Here is a 20511-nt window from a genome sequence, read left to right as displayed (position 1 = left end):
GTTTTACAGAAGGAGCTGTGATTTCCTAAATACGGTTTTGCCATACACTAAAGCTAAAAGACTGGTCACCACAGGTTAGAATATGTGTAAGCAATCTGGTAGGGGTGGGGAGAAAGAAAGCATTCAGCCATACTTGCTTATCAACAATGAAAAGGAATAAATGTATCCAACTTATATAAATATGGCTATTTTCCTATAAGAATAGAAAAAACCTATGCACAGTGCATACATAATCAAAGCTGTTTCAATAATAAACTTTTGAATTGATTCGAGAGTGCTATTACTAAGATTCACTTCAAAGAAAAAATAAGCTTCTGTTAGCATTGGTTAAATTTTGAGTAAACCCAAATGTTTTAAAAACTTCTTCTGTTTATAAAATGGATGTTTTTCCTGGCATGGACACCTGAGTCTTCATTCATGTCATGATGACTGGTAAAGTGAAGTTTGCCTCTGTTCCAGTTTTCTCTCAGTTTTGGCACATAGGTGGAAGGAACTTGAAAATTTTACTAATGATGGACTGACTTAGATCTGCAGCCTCTTGACATTAGTGTGATTCCAAGGCTATAGGAATCTGGTTTCAGATCCTGTTGAAATTGCTGTTCCCACAAATAGTTGTGATTATGTCAGAAATTGACTGTGAGGTCCGATGTTGTCATGGTACTTTGATTTTTGTCTGCTGATCTGGACCATTACCATGGCCTACCTTGACAAAGGAAGGGCAAGCCAGAATATCTCACAGGTGGCCTTTAGAATTTCCCCAAAAATGCTGTGGTGGTGGGAATTTGTTTAGAGCAGGGTGCTAGTAATGCCAGGTTGTGGGTTCAAGCTCTCTATGTGCCACTCACTTAAGAGTTGGGCTCCATGAGCCTTGTGCGTTCCTTCCAACTCAGAATATTCTGTAATTCTGAATTCTGTGATTCTGACTGCAATAGATGAGATTAGTTGTATGTCCAGAGAGAATTATGAGGGAAGATATGTTACACCCAAATACTGATTTGGTCTGGTTCTGGTTCATTTTACTCAACGAGGTGTGTAAATGTGTACCTGAAGACTAGTTACCCTTGGGCAACGCATCTCAGTCTCTGTTCCTCTCTGGAGGAAATGAGAGCTGTTCTTTCTTCACTGGGCTCAATTTCTGCTTTCTGTGCCAGCCTGGCTGTTACCTTCTTTCATCACTTCTCCTACAAAGCCGAGTTGGAGTGCAGGGCAGAGGTGTCTGTGCAGGCTCAGAATGGATAACTTGAGTTCTGTGCCTCAGCTGGACACTGCCTTGGTGGTGAGGATTTGGTAGCATTCAGGCCTGATTTCATTTACAAAAGCTAAAATAAACTGGAGTAAAATCCAGACATTTATAAGAGTATCAATAAGAACTACAAGAACCAATGTACTGGTTTGACTTGAGGGGCTTTTACAGATTTCAGCTAGACCACTGTGTTTAGTAGCCATCAGTGGCTCCAGTTCCCAGGAATGTCAAATCCTTTTATGAATTAATTTTTTCTCTAAATTAAAATGACTGCCAGGCTGTTGTGCCAAAGACCTGTATGTGTATCCTAATGCTAGCAGAAGCTTTCAGGCATTATTGATTACACAGCCAGTCTTTACAGTACATGGAGTACCTTGATCCATCATTAAAAACATAAATAAAAGTAAGTTGGGAGAGGGAATTAAAGGACTGAAACCTTTGTGCTTTTGTCTGTAAGGAGGTGCTTCAATTTGAGGTGGAACTGAGCTCTAAAGATCAGACCCACTAGTTACTGAACATGAGCACTCAGCCAAGACTCTAGGAAGTACCTGCATATTATGTCTGCAGTTGGTTACACTTTCCAGGTGTGAATTTCTTAATACCTGTAAGTGCTAAGTAATAATTTACTTACTTCTGATGTCATAAAGGTTAGCAAATTTTCGTTGTGGGTTTTTTTTTTTTTTCTTCTTAGGAAGGTTCAGAAAACAAGTGAAAGCAGAATAAGACTTACTAGTTGAAAAATTAAAATCAGAACATTTAGCATTTTCTTGTAAATATTCTAATATAATTTCTCTTATCTAGGTGAAATAAGTAACGATCCTATAACATTTAATACCAATTTAATGGGTTATCCTGACAGACCTGGATGGCTGCGCTATATACAAAGGACACCATACAGTGATGGAGTGCTGTATGGCTCACCAACTGTAGAAAATGTGGGCAAGCCAACCATCATTGAGGTATTTGCTTTCAAAAGTTTAAAAAAATATGTATTTTGGTTTAGAGTGTAAGGTTCAGAACTGTCATCAAGTTCCCCCTTATTTTTGAATAGTTAATTACTATTCATAATAAAGTTTTATTCAAAATACAAAGCAAAAAATTGTTGTAAACAACTGTACTTGAAGAATAACTGAATTGTAACTTTAAAACATTCAACCTAAAGATGGGTCAGACTTTTCCACACTAGATGGAAGTGTTCAGTCAATAAACAGTTATGGGTTTTGGTGTTTTTTTGCTTTTTTTATTTGTTTTTGTTTGTTCAGTTGATTTTTTTGGTTTGATTTGTTTTGGTTTTTTAAATTATTTTTCATCAAATATCCCCTTGTTCATTATTCGTGTTTATTGATAGGTTTTATCTTAGTTAGTGCTTTTGTGCATTTAATTCTTATGAGTGTAACAATGACAAAACCCTGTTTTTGAGAGTTAGCTATTCAAATGTTTAAAACCCCTAATTATTCATTGAGCAGCAATTCAAAAGGGAAAAAGGACAATATTTTCCACCATGCATTTCATAGATAACTGACTGAATCGGACACTGTGTGGTTCACAACATATTTTTGCTGCTTCAGCAGTATATTGGTCTTAAACCTTGATGAGAATTTTTTTTTTCTAAATTGCATTTGATGTAGTTTTTCCTTCCTCAAAAATGACAGCTCTGAATGTTAAGTCATACTGCAGATAGTTTCACCCAGGCTTAATTTTGTTTACATGATTCTGTTTTGATTTCAGCAGGACTAATAACATTGAGAATTGATCATGTGCAGAAGTTCTTGCAAGCTTTGCTTAGTTTTTTGTAGAGAAAACTATAATTTGAACTTGCCAGTTTTTAAATGGCATGTGCTTTTAGATTCTAGGATCTATATCGAGACCTCCATTCTAAGCATGACCCCAAGCCATATTTGAAGTCAATCTTGGCTAGTGTACAAATTAATTCCTTGCAGTTCCAGTCTTAGATGTGGCTTTTGAATTAATTTTGTGTTACGTGAGGAGGGCAGATGGCATTTGATCCTCTTCCTAGTGCCCTCTGAGAGGAGTGATTGCATATTCCTGGACTGATTATGACTTCCATCATGTTATAATTCCTGAGGGGTTGTCATGGGGAGATCACTTAACTGGAGGAGACCTCATGATTAGGAGAGCCTAGCATTCTGCATAGCACTGCAGTAGAGCAGGTTGCACTCTTGAGCTCAAGCTCTTTTGGAAGCTGTGCAAAGACTGTATTTGAATGAATATTCAGGGCAGAGGCAATCTCTGCCATTCCTTGGTGTGGTGTGTGGGCTATGCTGGCAGCTCCCACTGGTGGAGTGCAGGCTCACAGTGGGTACTGTCCTGCTCCTGTACAGAGCTTGTATGGCCAGGGGATTTGATTTTCTGGCCACTAGTGGTTCAACTGCTGTTGAAGCAAGCCTTTGAAAAATTAGCAGAATTAGGACTAGAGAAATCTCAAATTTATTCTCTGTTAATTTTATAATGGAATTGTAACATTGAATGATGTCTGTTTGTGTTGGGTAAGCTTTTCCCTCTCCGCTTAAACAAACCTGTGGTAGATACAGCATTTTTCATTTTCATTCAAAACTTTTAAAAGAAGTGCAACATCTGTTACTTTTATTTATTTGTCAGGGTCACAGTGGTTTGTGCTGAGAAGCAACATAGTTCTGTCAGTGTTGTCACTCCTCTGCCTCTCCTTTGCTCTCGAAATGAGAGAAGTCTAAAATTAGAAAGAAAATTAGTATTTTTCAGTTTGTTTCATGAAAGATATATCACCTTGCAGGGATAAAAAAGGTAGAGAAGATAATACATAATTATACTGATATTCAGCCTTGTTCTGTATTTCTTATGGATGAGCACTTAACTGTAGTACAGCCTTGGAGTACAGTCACCACTGAGAAGTAACCACTTGCATGCATTTCAGGTATCTTAAATATTTTAACTTTTAGATTAGTATCCTTGCATATATTATTCATGAAGGTGAATGTTTCAAAAAATAAGAGTCACAAATGTTGCATCTACTTCCTAGTTTTCACTTACCCTACATTTACAGATTCCAAGATTTTTTAAAAACTACTTGTGTTGGAGCATTATTTTGAATCCATTCATGAAGTGAGACTTCACTGGGACCAGAGCTAAAACTAAATAGCAGCCCCAAAGATAAGAATTCTTGGCATCCCAACACTTTTTCCTTTAAAAAACCTCTCCATGTAGTTTATTTCCTAGGAGCTATCGATGAATTTAGATCTTACAGTATTGATAGAGGTGGGTTGGAGGCTGTATGGGGAAATGGGGAAACCAATCTGTCCTTATGGTGGTCCTTAAAGATAATAGAAGAGAAAGATTACACATGTGTGGCAGAACACTTCTGTCAGGACCAAAATAAATTCTTTTCATATATATCCCTTTGTTAATTGTATTTGGCTGTAGACTGGTTAAGAAAATTCTGACTTGAAGGTAGTACTGCATTAAATAAATTTACCTTACCTGTTAAATTTTATATTAGTGAATGAATATTCAAAGGTTTCAAAATAAGGAGGCAAAGTACTTAAAAACTGATCAGTATTTGTAAGTTATCAACTTAACTTGCGCTGATGTTTCATATATATAATTTTCATTTTTGCATTGTTTTGTAATCATATCTTTTTCATTCTAGATCACTGCATATAACAGGCGTACCTTTGAAACAGCAAGACACAATTTGATCATTAATATAATGTCAGCAGAAGGTATGTACAGAATATACCTGGTTGTATTTTTAACTGAATCAGCAACACCCTTTCATGGGCTCCTACTTATGAAGATAGATACTGTAAAATAGTTGTCTGGTGTTCAAACCAAATGCAGGGGCACAGGGGAGAAGTAAGAGAATTTTTCCTGCTTTAATTCATTTTGGTTTTTTAATCCAGATTATTTCTGTCATTCAGGACTGTTTTTCTTCACTCACAGTAAAATGTTTGCATATTTTTTTTTTTATTAAACTGCTTCTAATTCAAAATTTCCCTTGTCTTTTCAAAGGGACCTTACATGAAGGATTTCACTCTCTTTCTACATGTTTAGTTTTCTTAGTTCTGTGTGTGCCTTATACAACGAACAGTTGTGTAGGCAGAGTCAGAAAACAACAGGTTATGGCATATATGAACTTAAAATGAGTTCTCTTTATCACATTTACATTCTGGAGTGTCACAAAGTGGAATCCATTGTTGCTGCAGATAGGTTTTGACACCCAAGTTAGCATGAATATAATTTTATCTGTTTAATGAAGTCTTACTGAGACTTCATTAAACAGATATATCTGCAGTCTTACATTTCCTCCACTCTGCTTCTTCATATCCATGTTGTTTTATAAAAAATTGAAGGTTTTCAGCTCAAGTAGCAGCTAATGGTACTCTCTGTTGAATTAAAGATGATCACAGTAGGTTCAAAATGAGCTTGTTCAGAGACAAGATTTTTGGAAAGGTGTATCAATCTTGAAGTAGTATTACATTAATCATTAGTCCAGATATTTTGAAGATTTATTTTTGGATTTATGGAGCCTTTGTTTAATGCAACACTCTTTTTCATCGCAAGTAGATTTTCCTTTACCGTATCAAGCGGAATTCTTCATCAGGAATATGAATGTAGAAGAAATGTTAGCAAGTGAAGTTCTTGGCGACTTCCTTGGAGCAGTGAAAAATGTATGGCAGCCAGAACGCTTGAATGCTATAAACATCACTTCAGCCCTTGACAGGGGAGGGAGAGTTCCACTTCCCATTAATGACATGAAAGAGGGGTAAGCATGTGTCAGTATGAGGATTTTGCTTCACCTTTTTTTTTTTTTTTTTTTTTTTTTTTTTTTTTTTTTTTTTTTTTGTTACTGAGAAGCCTAATATTTTTTGAAGTTTTCTAGAAACTTTGAAATTGCTGTTTTATGTTTTGGAATTAGATATGAAAAGTTTACTCATGTTCTGAGCCCCAGTTACAATATGAGTTTATTGTGTTAGATGCAACAGGGCACAGTTTCTGTATATTGATGTTATAATCCAGCAAATACTTATAAATTCCATTAATTATAAATGAGTTGGTAGTAAATATGGGGGTTTTTGTAATCCCAGTTTTACTTCTGAGCAGTCATTTGCTTTTCAAGTTTTTAACCGTTCCCAATTCATTAAACTCAAAATTTTGAAGCAAGTTATGATAGAGCAGAGATTACAGAGAAAGTTCGATTTCTGAGAACAATTAGCATGTAACAGTGTAATTTTTAGCTGTATTCACTGAGTGAGTTAGCTATGTGATTCAAGAGCACTGTTGACTTTTTTCTGAAAGTTGTGTCTGGGGAGCTCAGGTTACTGAGTGTAAAGTGCTGGAGTGGACTGTTTCCAGTTGTGATTTGTAACCATAAATACTGTTCTGAACAGTATTCCACTAGAAACTAGGAAGGATTCAGTATTTTCAAATATGGTTCTGACAGTGCTTTTCCCTGGTGAAAGTGGAGATGCCTAGTTATTTTTAGATAATTTCAGATATTTTGGAGTCAAACAGTATATAAGAAAGGGATGAAGGTTCAAAATATGAGATGTGTAGAAAAAATACTGGCTTTTTCAGAGTCCTTTTGTGTCTCTTGAGTTTTTGAGCACATTTAAAGAAGGAAAGTGACTTCTGTACTAGCCTGAGTAATAGCAGAGTCACTTAATACAAATGGCTAACCTTCAAATAGATAATGTCTACTGTAACAAGTGGCAACTGGGACCTAATTTCTGTTTCAGAATCCATTGGTACCTTACAACCTCATGCAGCAGACTGTATTTTATAGCAGTGTTCCATATACCTAAATGTGACAATGAATAATACAATCAGTGTAGTAGTTCTTATTTTATGTATGGTAATGCTAAATGTAGTGTTAGGTTTACTTTCAGCTTATAATATTCTGAAGCAAATTTTGTTGGCTGTGCATAGCTACAGTATGGAATCTTTCAGAAATAGCTGGGGGTTAGCTTCTCCATATCTGTATTAGGTTTAGCAGTAACTAGTCATTGTAGATTTGTTTTGAAAACTTGGGAAGAAACTCTAAAAAAACTATGATGAGTAAGATTAAAGATTTCCTTAAAACAAAATGATGCTATTTTAATATAATTTTCAAAAATAGTACTGATCTACTTACCTGAGGAAACCACACTTGGAGCTCTTTAACTTCATAGAAATTGGCACCACTGATGGTAATGAACCATTTACATTAACAAGCAAACCAGAATAGGGTGTAATAAGCAGCTAGGAAAGTCCTTTTGATTTCAGTATGTTACTTGTATGCTTAAAGAGATACAAGTATACTATGAAGGGAAATGATTTAAAAAAGTAATTTCAATCTTTAAATAACAGCTGAGTGTTACTGTGTACAGCAATAATGTTTGGAAGAGTACATCCTTGTCCTTTGGGGATTTGTGAGACATCCTGCTGCTCTGTCACTCATCTCTTTCTGCAGTGTGTATGTGATGGTTGGGGCAGATGTTCCTTTCTCTTCGTGTTTACGAGAAGTGGAAAACCCACAAAATCAGCTGAGGTGCAGTCAAGAAATGGAGCCTGTAATAACCTGTGATAAAAAATTCCGTACTCAGTTCCATATTGACTGGTGCAAAATCTCTCTGGTGAGTTATTTTATTATTGCATAAAAGTGATGTTTGTAGAAGTACAGGTAAGGGGGTTGCCAGTCTGGTCAGACAATGTAACCAACTCCACTTTATTGTGACTGATATTTTTTTCCACCTGGGAGATACACTTAAGATTGTGAAAGGATTTTGCTATGTAGGCTAAATTCTGTTAGAGTTGAACTCCAGTGAAACCACTCTATTTGTTTTCACTAGCAGTGAATTCTATAAATGGCCAGAGAACTCCAGGGCTTAAAAAACCTAAAAATAATGAGAGGTGCAGTTCATTATTTCAGAATGCTGATCCTGCTCGTTACACTTCCCTTAAAAGTGTGTGCATACATACAAGTTTTCTCAGATACGGATTCTGCACTGGCCAGTTAATACTACACTGTTAAAAATCTGTGCCTGAAAATTGTCTAAAACATATATTAGGTTAAAAATTAAATAGAAAAATGAATGAAAGTAATGTTGACTGCTTAAATATTAAATAGGAACATTTTTCTCTGGCAAATGCAAAAAAAATTATAACCAAACACTAGAGTATTTGCCATGAAAGGAGAATAATTCCCAGATAGACTTTTTAAGGTTTTTAAAGTTGTTTTTTGAGTTCCTGTGAGGAAAATCAAGAAATAATACAGTATTGGAAGAGAATGTTCCAGATAAATCTGAACAATGATGGTGAAGGTCTATAAAGTAAACTTAAATGGTTGTTGAGCTGCTTCAGATATTACCCAGGAGGAAGCTGAAATGGAGATATTAGAAACTGGATAGAAAAAACTTGCTAAGTGTAAGAAAAGGTATTCATACACAAAATTGATTGGATTGCTTCCAATGTTTTCTATCTATACATTATAAATTAGGAAAGGTTCTAGAAGGTTGGAATATACTTGTTCCAAAAAAATACCCAGTTTTTTTGCTTTTTATTTGCTTTCTGATGAGAAATTGTAAAAGGCCAAAGTGTACAGAGCAATACTTACTAGCACCTTAAAAATAGCAGAAGGCAGCTGGTCTTTGGCAAGAACAAACTGTGTCAAGTCTTCCATTTCTTTCTACAAGGAAGAAGTAGAACTAAGGTGGAGCAGCAAATGTCATTCCTTCTTGGTAAGGTTTTTTGATACTATCTCACAAGCAAGCTCAGGAACATGGCTAGGTGAAGCTAGGAACTACTGGAGAGCTGGTTGGTAACCATAATCATAGTGGAATTATTATTCCTGGCTGTTCCTCATTAATAGCTGGATGATGGAATATGCTTAGTAAATTAAATTTGTAGTTCCCCATGAAAGTGAAAGGATCTGAAGATATATTGAAGGACATGATGGAATTCAGAAAGGTCTTGAGAAATTGGAGCAACAGTCTTGGACAACAGGATGGATTTTAAAAGTAGCAGCAGAGGCATAGTGCACTAATTCAAGAACAGTCAGCCGTGCCCATGCAGATGGAAAAGAAGCTGGTTAGGAGTACTTCTTCAGAAAAAAATGCCTTATAGTGGCAGTGGCTCATAAACTAATTATGAAGCAGCATTATCATGCTGGTTTGAGAAAAGCAGAGATCACCCTAGGGTGTGTAGCAGGAGCAGGCTTTCAGAAATGTGTTATTTTCTGCAACAGCTATAACACACCCTTCTGGAATTCAGCACTTGTTTTGGCAGAGTGCCACACTAACTGAATTTGAACTGTCTTAGGGGTGTTTGCTGTTGCCAAGAGCATTTCTGCTGTAACCTGCTGCATCAAAGGAAAAAGGGAGCCAAGCTTCCCTCTATCTAATCACAGTCTGCTTTTCACAAGGCAAGCTGAGAGACAGGAATTCTCCCCAGGTCTATGGGCTGGGAGGGAGTTGAGCTCTGTTTCCCATATCCACAATTTAAACAAGTGATAGAAAATAAAGCCATCATATCCTCATCCACACACTATTTATGACCTGGTGTTGACAGTTAGCACCCAATCAATGGGTGTATTTAAGTTCAGGAGTCCCACGTTCTGCAAGGATGGGCAATGTAATAAATGCTCCACTTGAAGCTGCTCTCCGACAGCTTGCCCTCACACTGTGTAAGGACCTCTGTCAGTCACATCAGTAGGTGCTTTTTTGGTGAGTTGTTCGGGTTTGAGATTCAGCTAAGCAGCCAGGTAGAATGCAGTGTAGCCAACATAAAATATACTCTGGAATTCATGAGAAGAGAATATATCAATTAATTTTAGTTTAACAAATGCATATATATGTATGTGTGTGCATGTGCATGCATTTGAGGCTCAGCAAGATTTCTGGAAATTAATAAAAATCTCTTCACCCATTGCCTGTGCTGTAATACACCATTTTATGACTTGAAGTATAAATTATAAAGTGCCCATCATTTGCAAGATTTCTCAATGAAAAGTCAGACAAAAGGGCAAGCATGTAAGCAAATATATTTTATTTGTATTCATGATCCGGAGATTAGTGATCTTAAAGATAGCACTGATAAAATTTGACAGTAACATCTGACTGATGATAAAAAAAAAAAAAACAGATGCAGAAAATTAAGTCATCTGGGAATGGCAGTCAAAAGCAATAGGAAATTTTGCAGCAAAACAGTTTTCTATTTCTAGGATCATTTGGTACCAACATACACCCATAAATTGTGACCAGGAATACAGCTTTTGGAGGCTAATTGAATTTGTGTGAGGGAGACAATGAGCTGTCCTCGGCAGCTCAGTTGATGGCTCTTGATTTTTTGAGCACTGGATGTAAAGCATGATACGATTTACAGAAGAAGGAGAAAGAGGAGGAAGAACATTGTAGGCATGTGACTTTTCATTTTTGCCACGTTTATACAAGTGAGGACACTATTGTTATTTAGGAAGGCTAGTAAGAAATGGATTAATTAATCAAAAAGAATTCACAATCAGATTGTTTACTAAAGATACTTACTGAATATGTATTCAAATACTGTTTGTGTGAGATATGCCTAAAATTAATCTGTTAAAGACATGATATCTCTGGTAGGCACAAAAGAGAGTTACTTATCACATTGATCAGAAGTTCCATAAAATGTAAGCTTCTATTATTTTAAAAAAAGCGGTTGGATTACATTGTATAGAATTTGTAAAATGTGTAATATGGATCTTTTTATATGTGATGGTTAGTTAAATACCCGCCTGTTTTTACATTCTGTTACTTTGTTCTTTAATTGTCTTTTTTTTTTCTTCTTCTCTTTTTCTGGGTATCAGGTTGACAATACAAAACAAGTTTCCACCTTTCAGGAAGTGATTCGTGGAGAGGGAATATTACCTGATGGTGGAGAATACAAGCCACCTTCTGACACACTGAAAAGCAGAGACTATTACTCGGATTTCCTAATTACACTGGCAGTGCCCTCGGCAATAGCACTGGTGCTTTTTCTAATACTTGCCTACATCATGTGCTGCCGACGGGAAGGAGTGTGAGTACTTTAACTGCTAATAAGTAACTCTTGGTTTTTCTAAGATTATAATGCATAGAAGGTTATTTGTTTGAATATCTCCATTCAGTTCATTATAAACATTAAAAACAGGCCAAAAGGTAACTGCTTGTAATACTGAACTATTTTACACTTAAGCACATGCACTGATTTCTAAGCAAGTGAATGTAGGGCCTTTAGTTGTTCTAGAAAGCATTAAAATACTCAACATATGCACAAAACTCTCCAAAATCTCCACATGTGCACAGCTCTCCAAAATTTCCCCAGCAAATAAAATACTAATAAAGGGTCATTGGTTCAGGAGAATATTAAGTAGTTTCTAAAAGGCTAACTTTCATAACATAAACCTGGTTGAGGAGATTAACTGAATTTAGACATATTATCAAAGAAAAACACATAAAAGGAAAGCAGCAAGTAACGTGATTTCTGCCATTTCTTACACAAACTACAATTTCATTTTGTCACAGAATTTATTTTAGCCAGAAGCTTGTTCTTTAACCTGCATTTTTCATTTCCCTGTGTGTGTGTCTGTGTGTGTCACCACTGTCACATCTCTCTACGTGCGTTCATCAAAGCCTCATCATAAACCCCGTTGCAAATGCTGCCAAGTTGCATTTAGCAATAACCTTGTCAGCATTTCTACATCATGTACTGTTTTCATCATCAGATAGATTAATGTTCCAACTATCAATGCTATTATTTAATTCATAAATTTTGTTTTGTTTTTAGGGAAAAGAGAAACATGCAAACACCAGAGTAAGTGTCTTCTTTCCTGTTATTTTTCTTTTACCATTTAATTTTCATTCTCAGTAGCTTGTCATGCTTCATACATATGTGTCATAATCTTCTTCCATTCTCTCTAATTCATGGTTTAATTCATAAATGTGAAAGCTGCTTTTAAATCAGAGTCTTGGCAAGGATAGAAGACCAGAATAAAAAGGGTTTGAAATTAAAGACTGTCAATTCAAAATAAAGTAGTGCTGTTAGAATAAATATGTTAATATGCAATTAATTCTCCTGGTTATTGGACTTTCCAACCTGCCTCTTAAAGGCAGGGAACAGGAGAAGAAATATCCTGGAAGGTATCAAGTGCCTATAATATGGAGTGTTTTAAAATTAATTTACAAGCTTTTATGAATCTACCACAAGAATCAGGAGTTAACCAAAACTTTAACTGCAGCAAATAAATGGAACATCAGCCACAAACTGCACAGTCTTGAATCTTATGCAAAATATTTATTCAGACAGAAAAACCTAATGGAATAATTACTGCCTTAAAAATTAAATAAATCAAATATTTATTGATTTAACTATGTGAAGGTTTTAATTGTTGCACTGTAGTCTGTAGCATGCATCAAAGTCCTTGTACTATAATAATAACAATTGCAAAATTCTCTGCTTTGATAGAGCAGTTAAAGTACGTATTCACTATTTGATTTCCTCCTGACACAGCATCCAGCTGGTGCACCACAGTGCTATCCAGAAATCAACCAAAGAGCTGCGGGACATGTCCAAGAACAGGGAGATCGCGTGGCCGCTCTCCACGCTGCCCGTGTTCCACCCGGTGACGGGCGAGATCGTCCCGCCCCTGCACACCGACAGCTACGACAACACCAGCATGCCCCTGATGCAGACACAGCAGTAAGTGCTCACACTCAGTTCTGTTCCTAATGCTCGCTGTGCTGCATGATCTAATGGGAGATTCCAGGGCTTGTCCTCCCAAATGTGTTCATTATGGGAGGATTCAGTAGTGACTGTCTAGTTCAGGATTGCTCTGGTGTTTCATTTCAAGCAGGACAAAAGGCCTTCTGTTACAAGATTAAATAGCTGGCTTTCAGTCTGCAGGCTTGCAAGAGGCTTGGCATGGAACAGTTAGATTTCTGCAGGTTTTGGAGAAAAAATACTTTTGACAGAGCAATCAATTAAAACTGTTCTATTTTAGAGACCCTGTCTCTTGACCCATATCTTTGGGGGTTCTGGTATAATACTGCCACCAGGCTGGTGGTAGCTTTATACTAGCAAATCCAGACTTTGTAAGTGGTTAGTTGTGTACCTGTCATATGTGGTTTGTGTTTGAAACACTGACATTGAACAGAAGAACATACTCCATTACACAGACAGTAAGTTCAGACTTGCCAAGAAAACACTCATAGCTCTCTCCTGTTTCCACTTTGTTTCCAAGACAGAAACCAGAAAAATAATTAATTCCTGTTCCTTGGATTTCATCTATCAGTAACTTAGTGAAATTAGTGAGGCAGACCCAAAGCTTTGCACATGCTCTAATTCAGACAAGTCCATAAAGCTGTAGCAAAGAGGCATTTCTGGAAAGGTTTGGTGAGGTGCCTGGGGCTGAGCAGATCTGAGGCAGTGGTGTCACAAGTGACCGGCATTTTCCAGTGCTGTGCTGCAACACCAGCTCCAGCTGGTACCCCCTCCACTGGCAGGCTTGCATGGCCCTGGTGATAATGGTCCCATGCCAGCTCTAATTTAGCCCTAATTTACACATGCTTGTCCTAAATTCCCTTCACAGTGTAGATCCATGCTGCAGGAGTGTTTTCTTCTCCCTGTCCAGAAGCTAAATTCTCCAGAAAGGACAGCTGTATAAGTTATTCCTTGTACAAGTGCTGCAAAGTGCTCTGCCCCATCTGTTACAGCTTCTTCTTTATTCAGAATAGCAGTTTTTATGACTGGGGTGCCAAATCCTGTACCAAAGGCTTTCTTGAGTTGTACATAGGGTATTTATCTGCTTCACCTACATTGTAACCCTTAATTCCTTCCTGTAAAAACACCTCTATCTGGTAGCTGTTAAAATAGACACTTAAGCAGGGCACAGAAATGCAACTTTGCCTTGATAAGTGAACTGGTCTGACACATAGAAGCAGCTGACCATCCATTCATTCCACAGCTAACAACTATGTTGCAAATGCTGTCACCTTCACTGTATTCATGGAATATGGAATATTCACTCACAGAAACCAAATTTTGTTCAACTTTAGAAACCCGTGGTGACTGTTATTGCCTCTGACATTTCACCAAGTTTGAGCCTTTGAATGTAGCTGACAAGTGAAATGATAACTACTTTAACACTAATTGTCTTTATTTCATGGTCTTGGCTAACTTTTGGACCTCTGTATTTGCATAATGAAAAAAAATTATTGCTTCAGAAGCAAAAGAAATGAAGTGTAAATGCTGAGTTTTCAGCATAATACACTTCAGACCTTGTATGGAAGCATTAAAGATATTAAATGGTTTTTTGTAGGAACCTGCCACATCAGACTCAGATTCCACAGCAGCAGAGTGCAGGTCAGTACTCAGAAAATACTATAATTACTAAGTGACCAGTGGAGAAAACTAGTCAAAATGCATACAGTCTGTGGACAGTGGAAATAATTTTCAAATAGAGTAAAACATTACAGAATTGTTGTACTAGAAAATTTTCTGATACATCAGTGAAAATTTTGGCATGGGATTAATTAAACAAGGAAGAAATGCTATGTTAGGACTCTGCATGAGAAGCTGGAATTTGGTTCAGCTAACTTAGAAACCTCATGTAAATAATTCTGTTACATGTAGCTACAGCAAGATTCCCAAATGCAGTTACATGGTTCAGATTCTGACACTTGATAGGAAATCTAAATTTCTAATTTCCACCAATATTAGTGAAGCTTTGAAGAAGGAGCTCTTTATTGCAGTTACAGACATAAAGTGTTGATACTGGGCAATCTGTGGTGAGGCACATCCATGCTTCAGGTTTCCTGTGTCATAGTCATCACTTTTATATCATTCTTACAAATGCTCATGTACTGGCTGAGGTCAGGAATGACCCATCAGACTGTGGACTAAGGCTGATTGTCCTCTGTACTTAGCATCTCAGGTTTGAGAAAAGCCTACAGCTATAGCCATGTGAGAGGGGGTAAGGACCACACAGGGAAAAAGTAGAGGCCAAGTGTAATTTTTAAATATTCAAAGAGGTATTTAATCAAAACCCTAGAGAGATACATATGTTTTGGACATAATATGGGAACTACAGTCCCAAGCAGAAGATTTATTTTAACTTAGGAGTTACATAAGCAACTCTTCCTTTTCACTGAAAATCCTTCTTCTTCATTACTGCTTTCGGGGATTAAAGGAGAATTTCGTATGACAACATTTCAAAGATTTGAGGCAAGTATATAAAGATGTTTCTCTCTTTGTGAGTTTTGTCATGTGGAAATCAAAAACACAGGTATAAAAAGTCTGACAGCAGTTCTGGTAGCTTTGCCGTTTGTGTTCTTCATTGTACCTATGCTGGAAATGGTGGATGACCCTGGCAGTCAAAGCCCTGATCCAGAGCCTCCAGCACTGGTTTAGGTTGACATTTAGCACAGCTCTTCTCACTCACACTGTTTAGAAGGCTGAATAAAAGTGTCATACAGTGCTGGTCTTCTGCTATGACTGTTTCATTTCAAGAATTCCAGTCTGTCTTGCAGCAAATAAGATGCAAAATCACCTGATAATACTGTACAGTGACAGCAGTGAGGCATTTTTGCAAAGGTATGAAATACAAGCTAGCACAGGTCTGTCACTTTTGAGTCGCACTGACAAACTGCCCTAAAATTAGATCTTAAAAATTCTCCTCTGTCTGTATTTTTGGCAGTACATTATTTTTGTAGAATACAACTGCTCTCATATTCATCACAGATGCTGCCTGTGACAAGCTGTCAGAAATCCAGGGGGGGCGGGTGGTGGAACATATTTGGGACAGAAGCTGTTTCCTCCTCTTCCCTTGGTTTATAATGACACCTTGCTTTGTAGCTCAGATGTGCAGTAACCCTGCAAGCACTTCCAGCACATGATGGCATGTGCCTTCTGCAGCTTTATTGAAAGGATATCCATAACTCCTGTTCCAGAATGCTCAGTTTTTAGAAAGTTGATTTAAAACAAAATTCAGGCACGACTAATAGTTTTTTAATAGCATGAGTACAAACCTAGCGATAGATTTTATTGATCTGTTCAAGGAAGAAATTTACAGAAAGAGAAGACGTAAGGCCAAAAAAAGACAATAGAATGGGACATTAATTGTTAAATTTTCTTCCTTTTGTATAGAAAACTCACAGTAATGTACTCGGGGAATTTAACATACTATCAGTCACAGCTGTGAATAAGAAATTTCTGTTTTAAATGTTCAGTAGACCATATTTAGTAATTTGAAGAGCACACCATGGATAATAACTGTTTCCATTTCAGGAACTATCTGAATCCCCAGTAAGGAATAGTTTTATTTTAACCTTATATAAAAAGGCAGACTTAACAGCTGACATAATGCTTGACTATTTCATCAAGTTAAAAGTTAATTGGGAAAGAATTGTGTGAGAGATAACCACTCAGATCTAATGTTTATTACACTGATGAAAATTGCTACTGGTCTCCAATATGAACAGATACATTAAGTTTTATAATTGTCTCTGTTAATAGGCAGAATTCAGAAGGACAGTTTAAGGTGCTTAGGTGAAAAAGGTTATAGGGTATTCCTATAATGTGAAAGACTAAATATTCCATGTACACAATGTACCACCTTCTCTGTTTTATGCCTCAGTCTTCCTATGAAGTCTGTTAGATCCCAAATAGAAAGATAAATTCCCAGTTAAACAGTCTTTCCCTAACTCTCTGCCTTCCCAGAAAAATGCTTTGTCATGTATATGTAGTCTTTTGATCCAGTTTGTACTTGTAGTGTTTCTCCAATGTGGTTGTTGATAAAGGAATAATAAATACTGTTTATGTGCTCATACTTGACAGTTCACTACTGTTGAATCATCATGTGCCACTGATAGACTATATAAATTCTCATCTATTTGCAGGTAAATGGTATTCCTGAGGAAAGAAAACTAACAGAAGCAATGAATTTGTAATCAAAGAAGGCAGCAAATTGTCTCACTTCCTTATTTGTTCTGGCTGATGCATGAGTTTTTCTGGTGTATGTTGTGCATGCCCACGGTATTATGATGCTTTCAGTGCCAGGAGTACAATCACTTCCATATAACTGATGTACTGTATCCTTTTGTACTTTGGACATTTTTGACAATTTGTAAACACTGATAACTTTTTATATTTGTTACATTCAGAAAGTAATCTTTAATGTATATATACATATATATATATATATGTATGTGTGTATATATATATGTATATATATATTATATATATGTATTAATAAATATCAAGCTTTATTCTGTCTTATAATATTTCCTGAAAGTTTTAATAGCGAAATCAAAACTTCAGAGATTCAAAGGATTTTAGGGATGACATAATTGCCTAACATTTGCACAGGAAAAGCAGTAGTGTACGACCATGAAAACTTGTGCAACATGATGAGGCTCAGAAATAGTATTGCACATATATTAGGTATTAATTTTTTAGAGATTACCAAATATAATGAGCAAAGTTATTTTTGAAAAATAAATAAAGAAGTAACCCCCCCTGAGAAAATAACTAAAACTACTGATGATAAAATTTGGATTTCTGTTCTTTTACCAGATATTTATGCTCCTTCAAAACTTGTAAGCAATAAAACATTTAAAATCTGTCCATTCATTCATCTCATTATGTTAGAAGAAACTGTTACAAACCATTGTAGGCAAAAAATTAATGTCTTCAAATAAACAAGGGTTTAACTTGGTACGGTATATGTGGACTAACTCTTTAAAAACACTCTTTAATTTTATTTTTGGTGATATTCCAAATAAACAGCTCCAATGCTGTTTATTTTACATCCTCCACATTTTTTTTCTTTTTGGAGTGCAAACTGTTGTGGGAGAATTAAGTATCCAGTAAACCAGGGGTTATATTTTCACATCTTAAAAAGGACTTTACAAAAGGCATACTTTGCTGGGAGGTGGTTTCTTTGAGAGGCATTTGTCCACACAACTGAAAGCTTAGTAATATATGGACTTTGCTAAAAGGATCTGAACTGGGGTTTCCATGCTTTTCGATAAACAATTATAATTCACCTATTGACACTTTTCACCAGATTTTAAATGAATTTCTGATCCTTCTTTAAATCTTCAAATTTAAGGACATTGCACAGGACTTCAGGGTCTGCAGCTGTAATAGCTGACACCAGGAGTTCTTGGGGTTTTACCTCAAAGCATGGTATTGTTTTAAGCTGACACTTACGCTTTGTCTTTTTTTCTGTAATATTTTCTCTTTCAGAAGCTGTATGTTCATCAGGACATTGCATTGTAAGCAGAAAACTGCGTCTGCTTTAAAATTGCTAAGTGCTGGCTACATTTCCTTAGCTGAGGTTCCTGAAGTCTCTGCTAAGAGAAATTTGAGTAATTTTGGAATTTAAGACTGAGGATAAAAAGGAATCTGTAAAATGAGGTCATTTTGTAAAAAGACCAAAATAGTTGCTGTGGTTTTTTGTTTGTTTGTCTTTGTTTTTCTCTTTTTACAGTTATGACCCAGTTCTGTCAAAACACAGAACCTTAATTTACATTTATTTTTAAGCATCAGTGACATGTTTGTAGGCTCAGACCTGAATGCAGGAGCTCAACAGATAGAACAAGTCCTGAGCTGCTTTTTAGACTTAATTGTGAGCACCAACTATGATAAGTATATAAGCAGTGCTCAGTACGTGGTACCTACTGGTATATTGTCAGACCTTCAGTATCAGTTGACAAAGCTGCTCTGCATTCTCAGCCCATAGGATGTGGCAGCAAATCCTGCTGGTGTGGTTGTTAGACCAGGAGAGGTAGCTCAAGCTACAGGCATCCAAGTTGAGAAATTAAAGGCAGTTCCTGAAACAGGTGGAACAAAGAGCCATTCGTACTCACTTTGCAAGTGGCATCCATCATGCCTTCCTACCTCATCCAAAAGATACCAGGGAAGAGACTTCACCACTCAATCAGCCTCCTCAGAGACAACCCCTCTTCTTTCCAGCAGCTTGGATTGTTATCAGTGAAAAGTGAATCACAAAACTGCACACTGAGGTTTATAGTAAATTAAACATTTTCATCTCTTACCCAAGCTGTAAAAAAATTCAAGTACAATCAGCATTTGGCTTCTATTAGTTTATACTACTATTTTCAAATGTATCAGCTGTCAGTGTTTTGAAACCAAAATGAATGGAATAGATTTTAAATAATGATTTTTAATGCAATGTAAGAATAAACTTTGTGAATAGTTCTGGGTGTAGATCATAGTAATTTCTGATAACTCCACGATGACAATCAATGGATCTACCAGTAAAGCTGCACCCACCTTATTTGTATTAATGTAACAGTGCAAATATATTTAAGGAAATAAACTGTTACATATATGCATAAAGAATCAGTTTGTAGCAGTGGAGGCTCCACCTATTTTGGAAAGAATCTAATTATATAAGTCAGTCGGGTATTAAGAATACCTGAACTATTTTATGATCGAAATCTTCATTTATCTGAGGTAAGTTTAATAAAAAAAATATTTATTTTTACTTATTAAAACAATTACTTTGAAAGCAGAGATTTATAAAGCTGGTTAAAGGCACTTAATGGCTAAAGAATTAGTAATAATTAAGACAATAAATTCACAGCCTCTTTTAACATTATATGACGGCAATATGAATTGATATTGTATTAAGTTGAAACCAAATTAAACAGCAAGCCCTACACATCTCTTTGTACAGACATGAAATGTATAATCTAATAAAATGGAGAACACAAAGTAGTGAAGTTGTTGCCTGATTATTTTCTAGCAGGGTGCCTGAACAATATTCTTACAGCTTTTAATGTTCCAGCCAGAATACTGTCTGGTCTGAGACCTGGGGTGGAGCTAATGGTGCAGGGCTTGTTGAACTAAATAGATGTCCTAACTGGAGAGGAGGGAGAGGATTTGCAGCACTTAATATCTAATGTGGCACCTGGACTAAGTATCTCCCTGATTATGAAACCAGGAGCTTCGGGGATCACAGAATATGCCGAGTTGGGAAGGGACTTATCAAGATCATTGAGTCCAACTCCCAGCCCTGCACAGGCCCAAGGGTCACACCATATGCCTGAGAGCATTGTCCAAACACTTCTTGAACTCTGGCAGCTTTGGTATTGTGACCACTTCCCTGGGGAGTCTGGGTGAAGAACCTTTTCCTGGTATCCAGCCTGAACATCCTGGCACAACTTTAGGCCATTTCCTTGTGTCTTGTCATTGTTCAGAAGATTAAAGAGATTGGTACTTCCTTTGCTTAAGGAGCCCCTTCTACTGAGAGTGGG

At 36.6% G+C, this 20511-nt stretch overlaps 1 protein-coding gene across 8 annotated transcripts in view; it reads left to right on the top strand.

Annotated features, from left to right (window-relative positions):
* SGCE (sarcoglycan epsilon) overlaps nt 1-19972 on the top strand; it is a 33037-nt gene extending 13065 nt beyond the window's left edge. For 4 of the 8 annotated variants that reach the window (XM_066317564.1, XM_066317574.1, XM_066317529.1 and 1 more), the window contains 10 exons: nt 2045-2202; nt 4887-4959; nt 5801-6002; nt 7689-7851; nt 11058-11269; nt 12017-12043; nt 12740-12928; nt 14547-14590; nt 15417-15451; nt 17125-17849. In XM_066317564.1, the coding sequence (XP_066173661.1) occupies nt 2045-2202; nt 4887-4959; nt 5801-6002; nt 7689-7851; nt 11058-11269; nt 12017-12043; nt 12740-12928; nt 14547-14590; nt 15417-15451; nt 17125-17175 (1154 nt within the window). In that variant the 3' untranslated portion in view covers nt 17176-17849. Of the gene's footprint in view, nt 1-2044; nt 2203-4886; nt 4960-5800; nt 6003-7688; nt 7852-11057; nt 11270-12016; nt 12044-12739; nt 12929-14546; nt 14591-15416; nt 15464-17124; nt 17850-18475 lie in introns of those variants that run through there. The other 4 variants (XM_066317591.1, XM_066317556.1, XM_066317548.1 and 1 more) reach the window with 4 other exon arrangements.
* The last annotated feature ends 539 nt before the right edge of the window (nt 19973-20511 follow it).

This window comes from Sylvia atricapilla, chromosome 1 (genome assembly GCF_009819655.1).
Source record: "Sylvia atricapilla isolate bSylAtr1 chromosome 1, bSylAtr1.pri, whole genome shotgun sequence".
NCBI classification, from domain to species: Eukaryota; Metazoa; Chordata; class Aves; order Passeriformes; family Sylviidae; genus Sylvia; species Sylvia atricapilla.
This window is presented reverse-complemented; position numbering and strand designations above follow the sequence as displayed.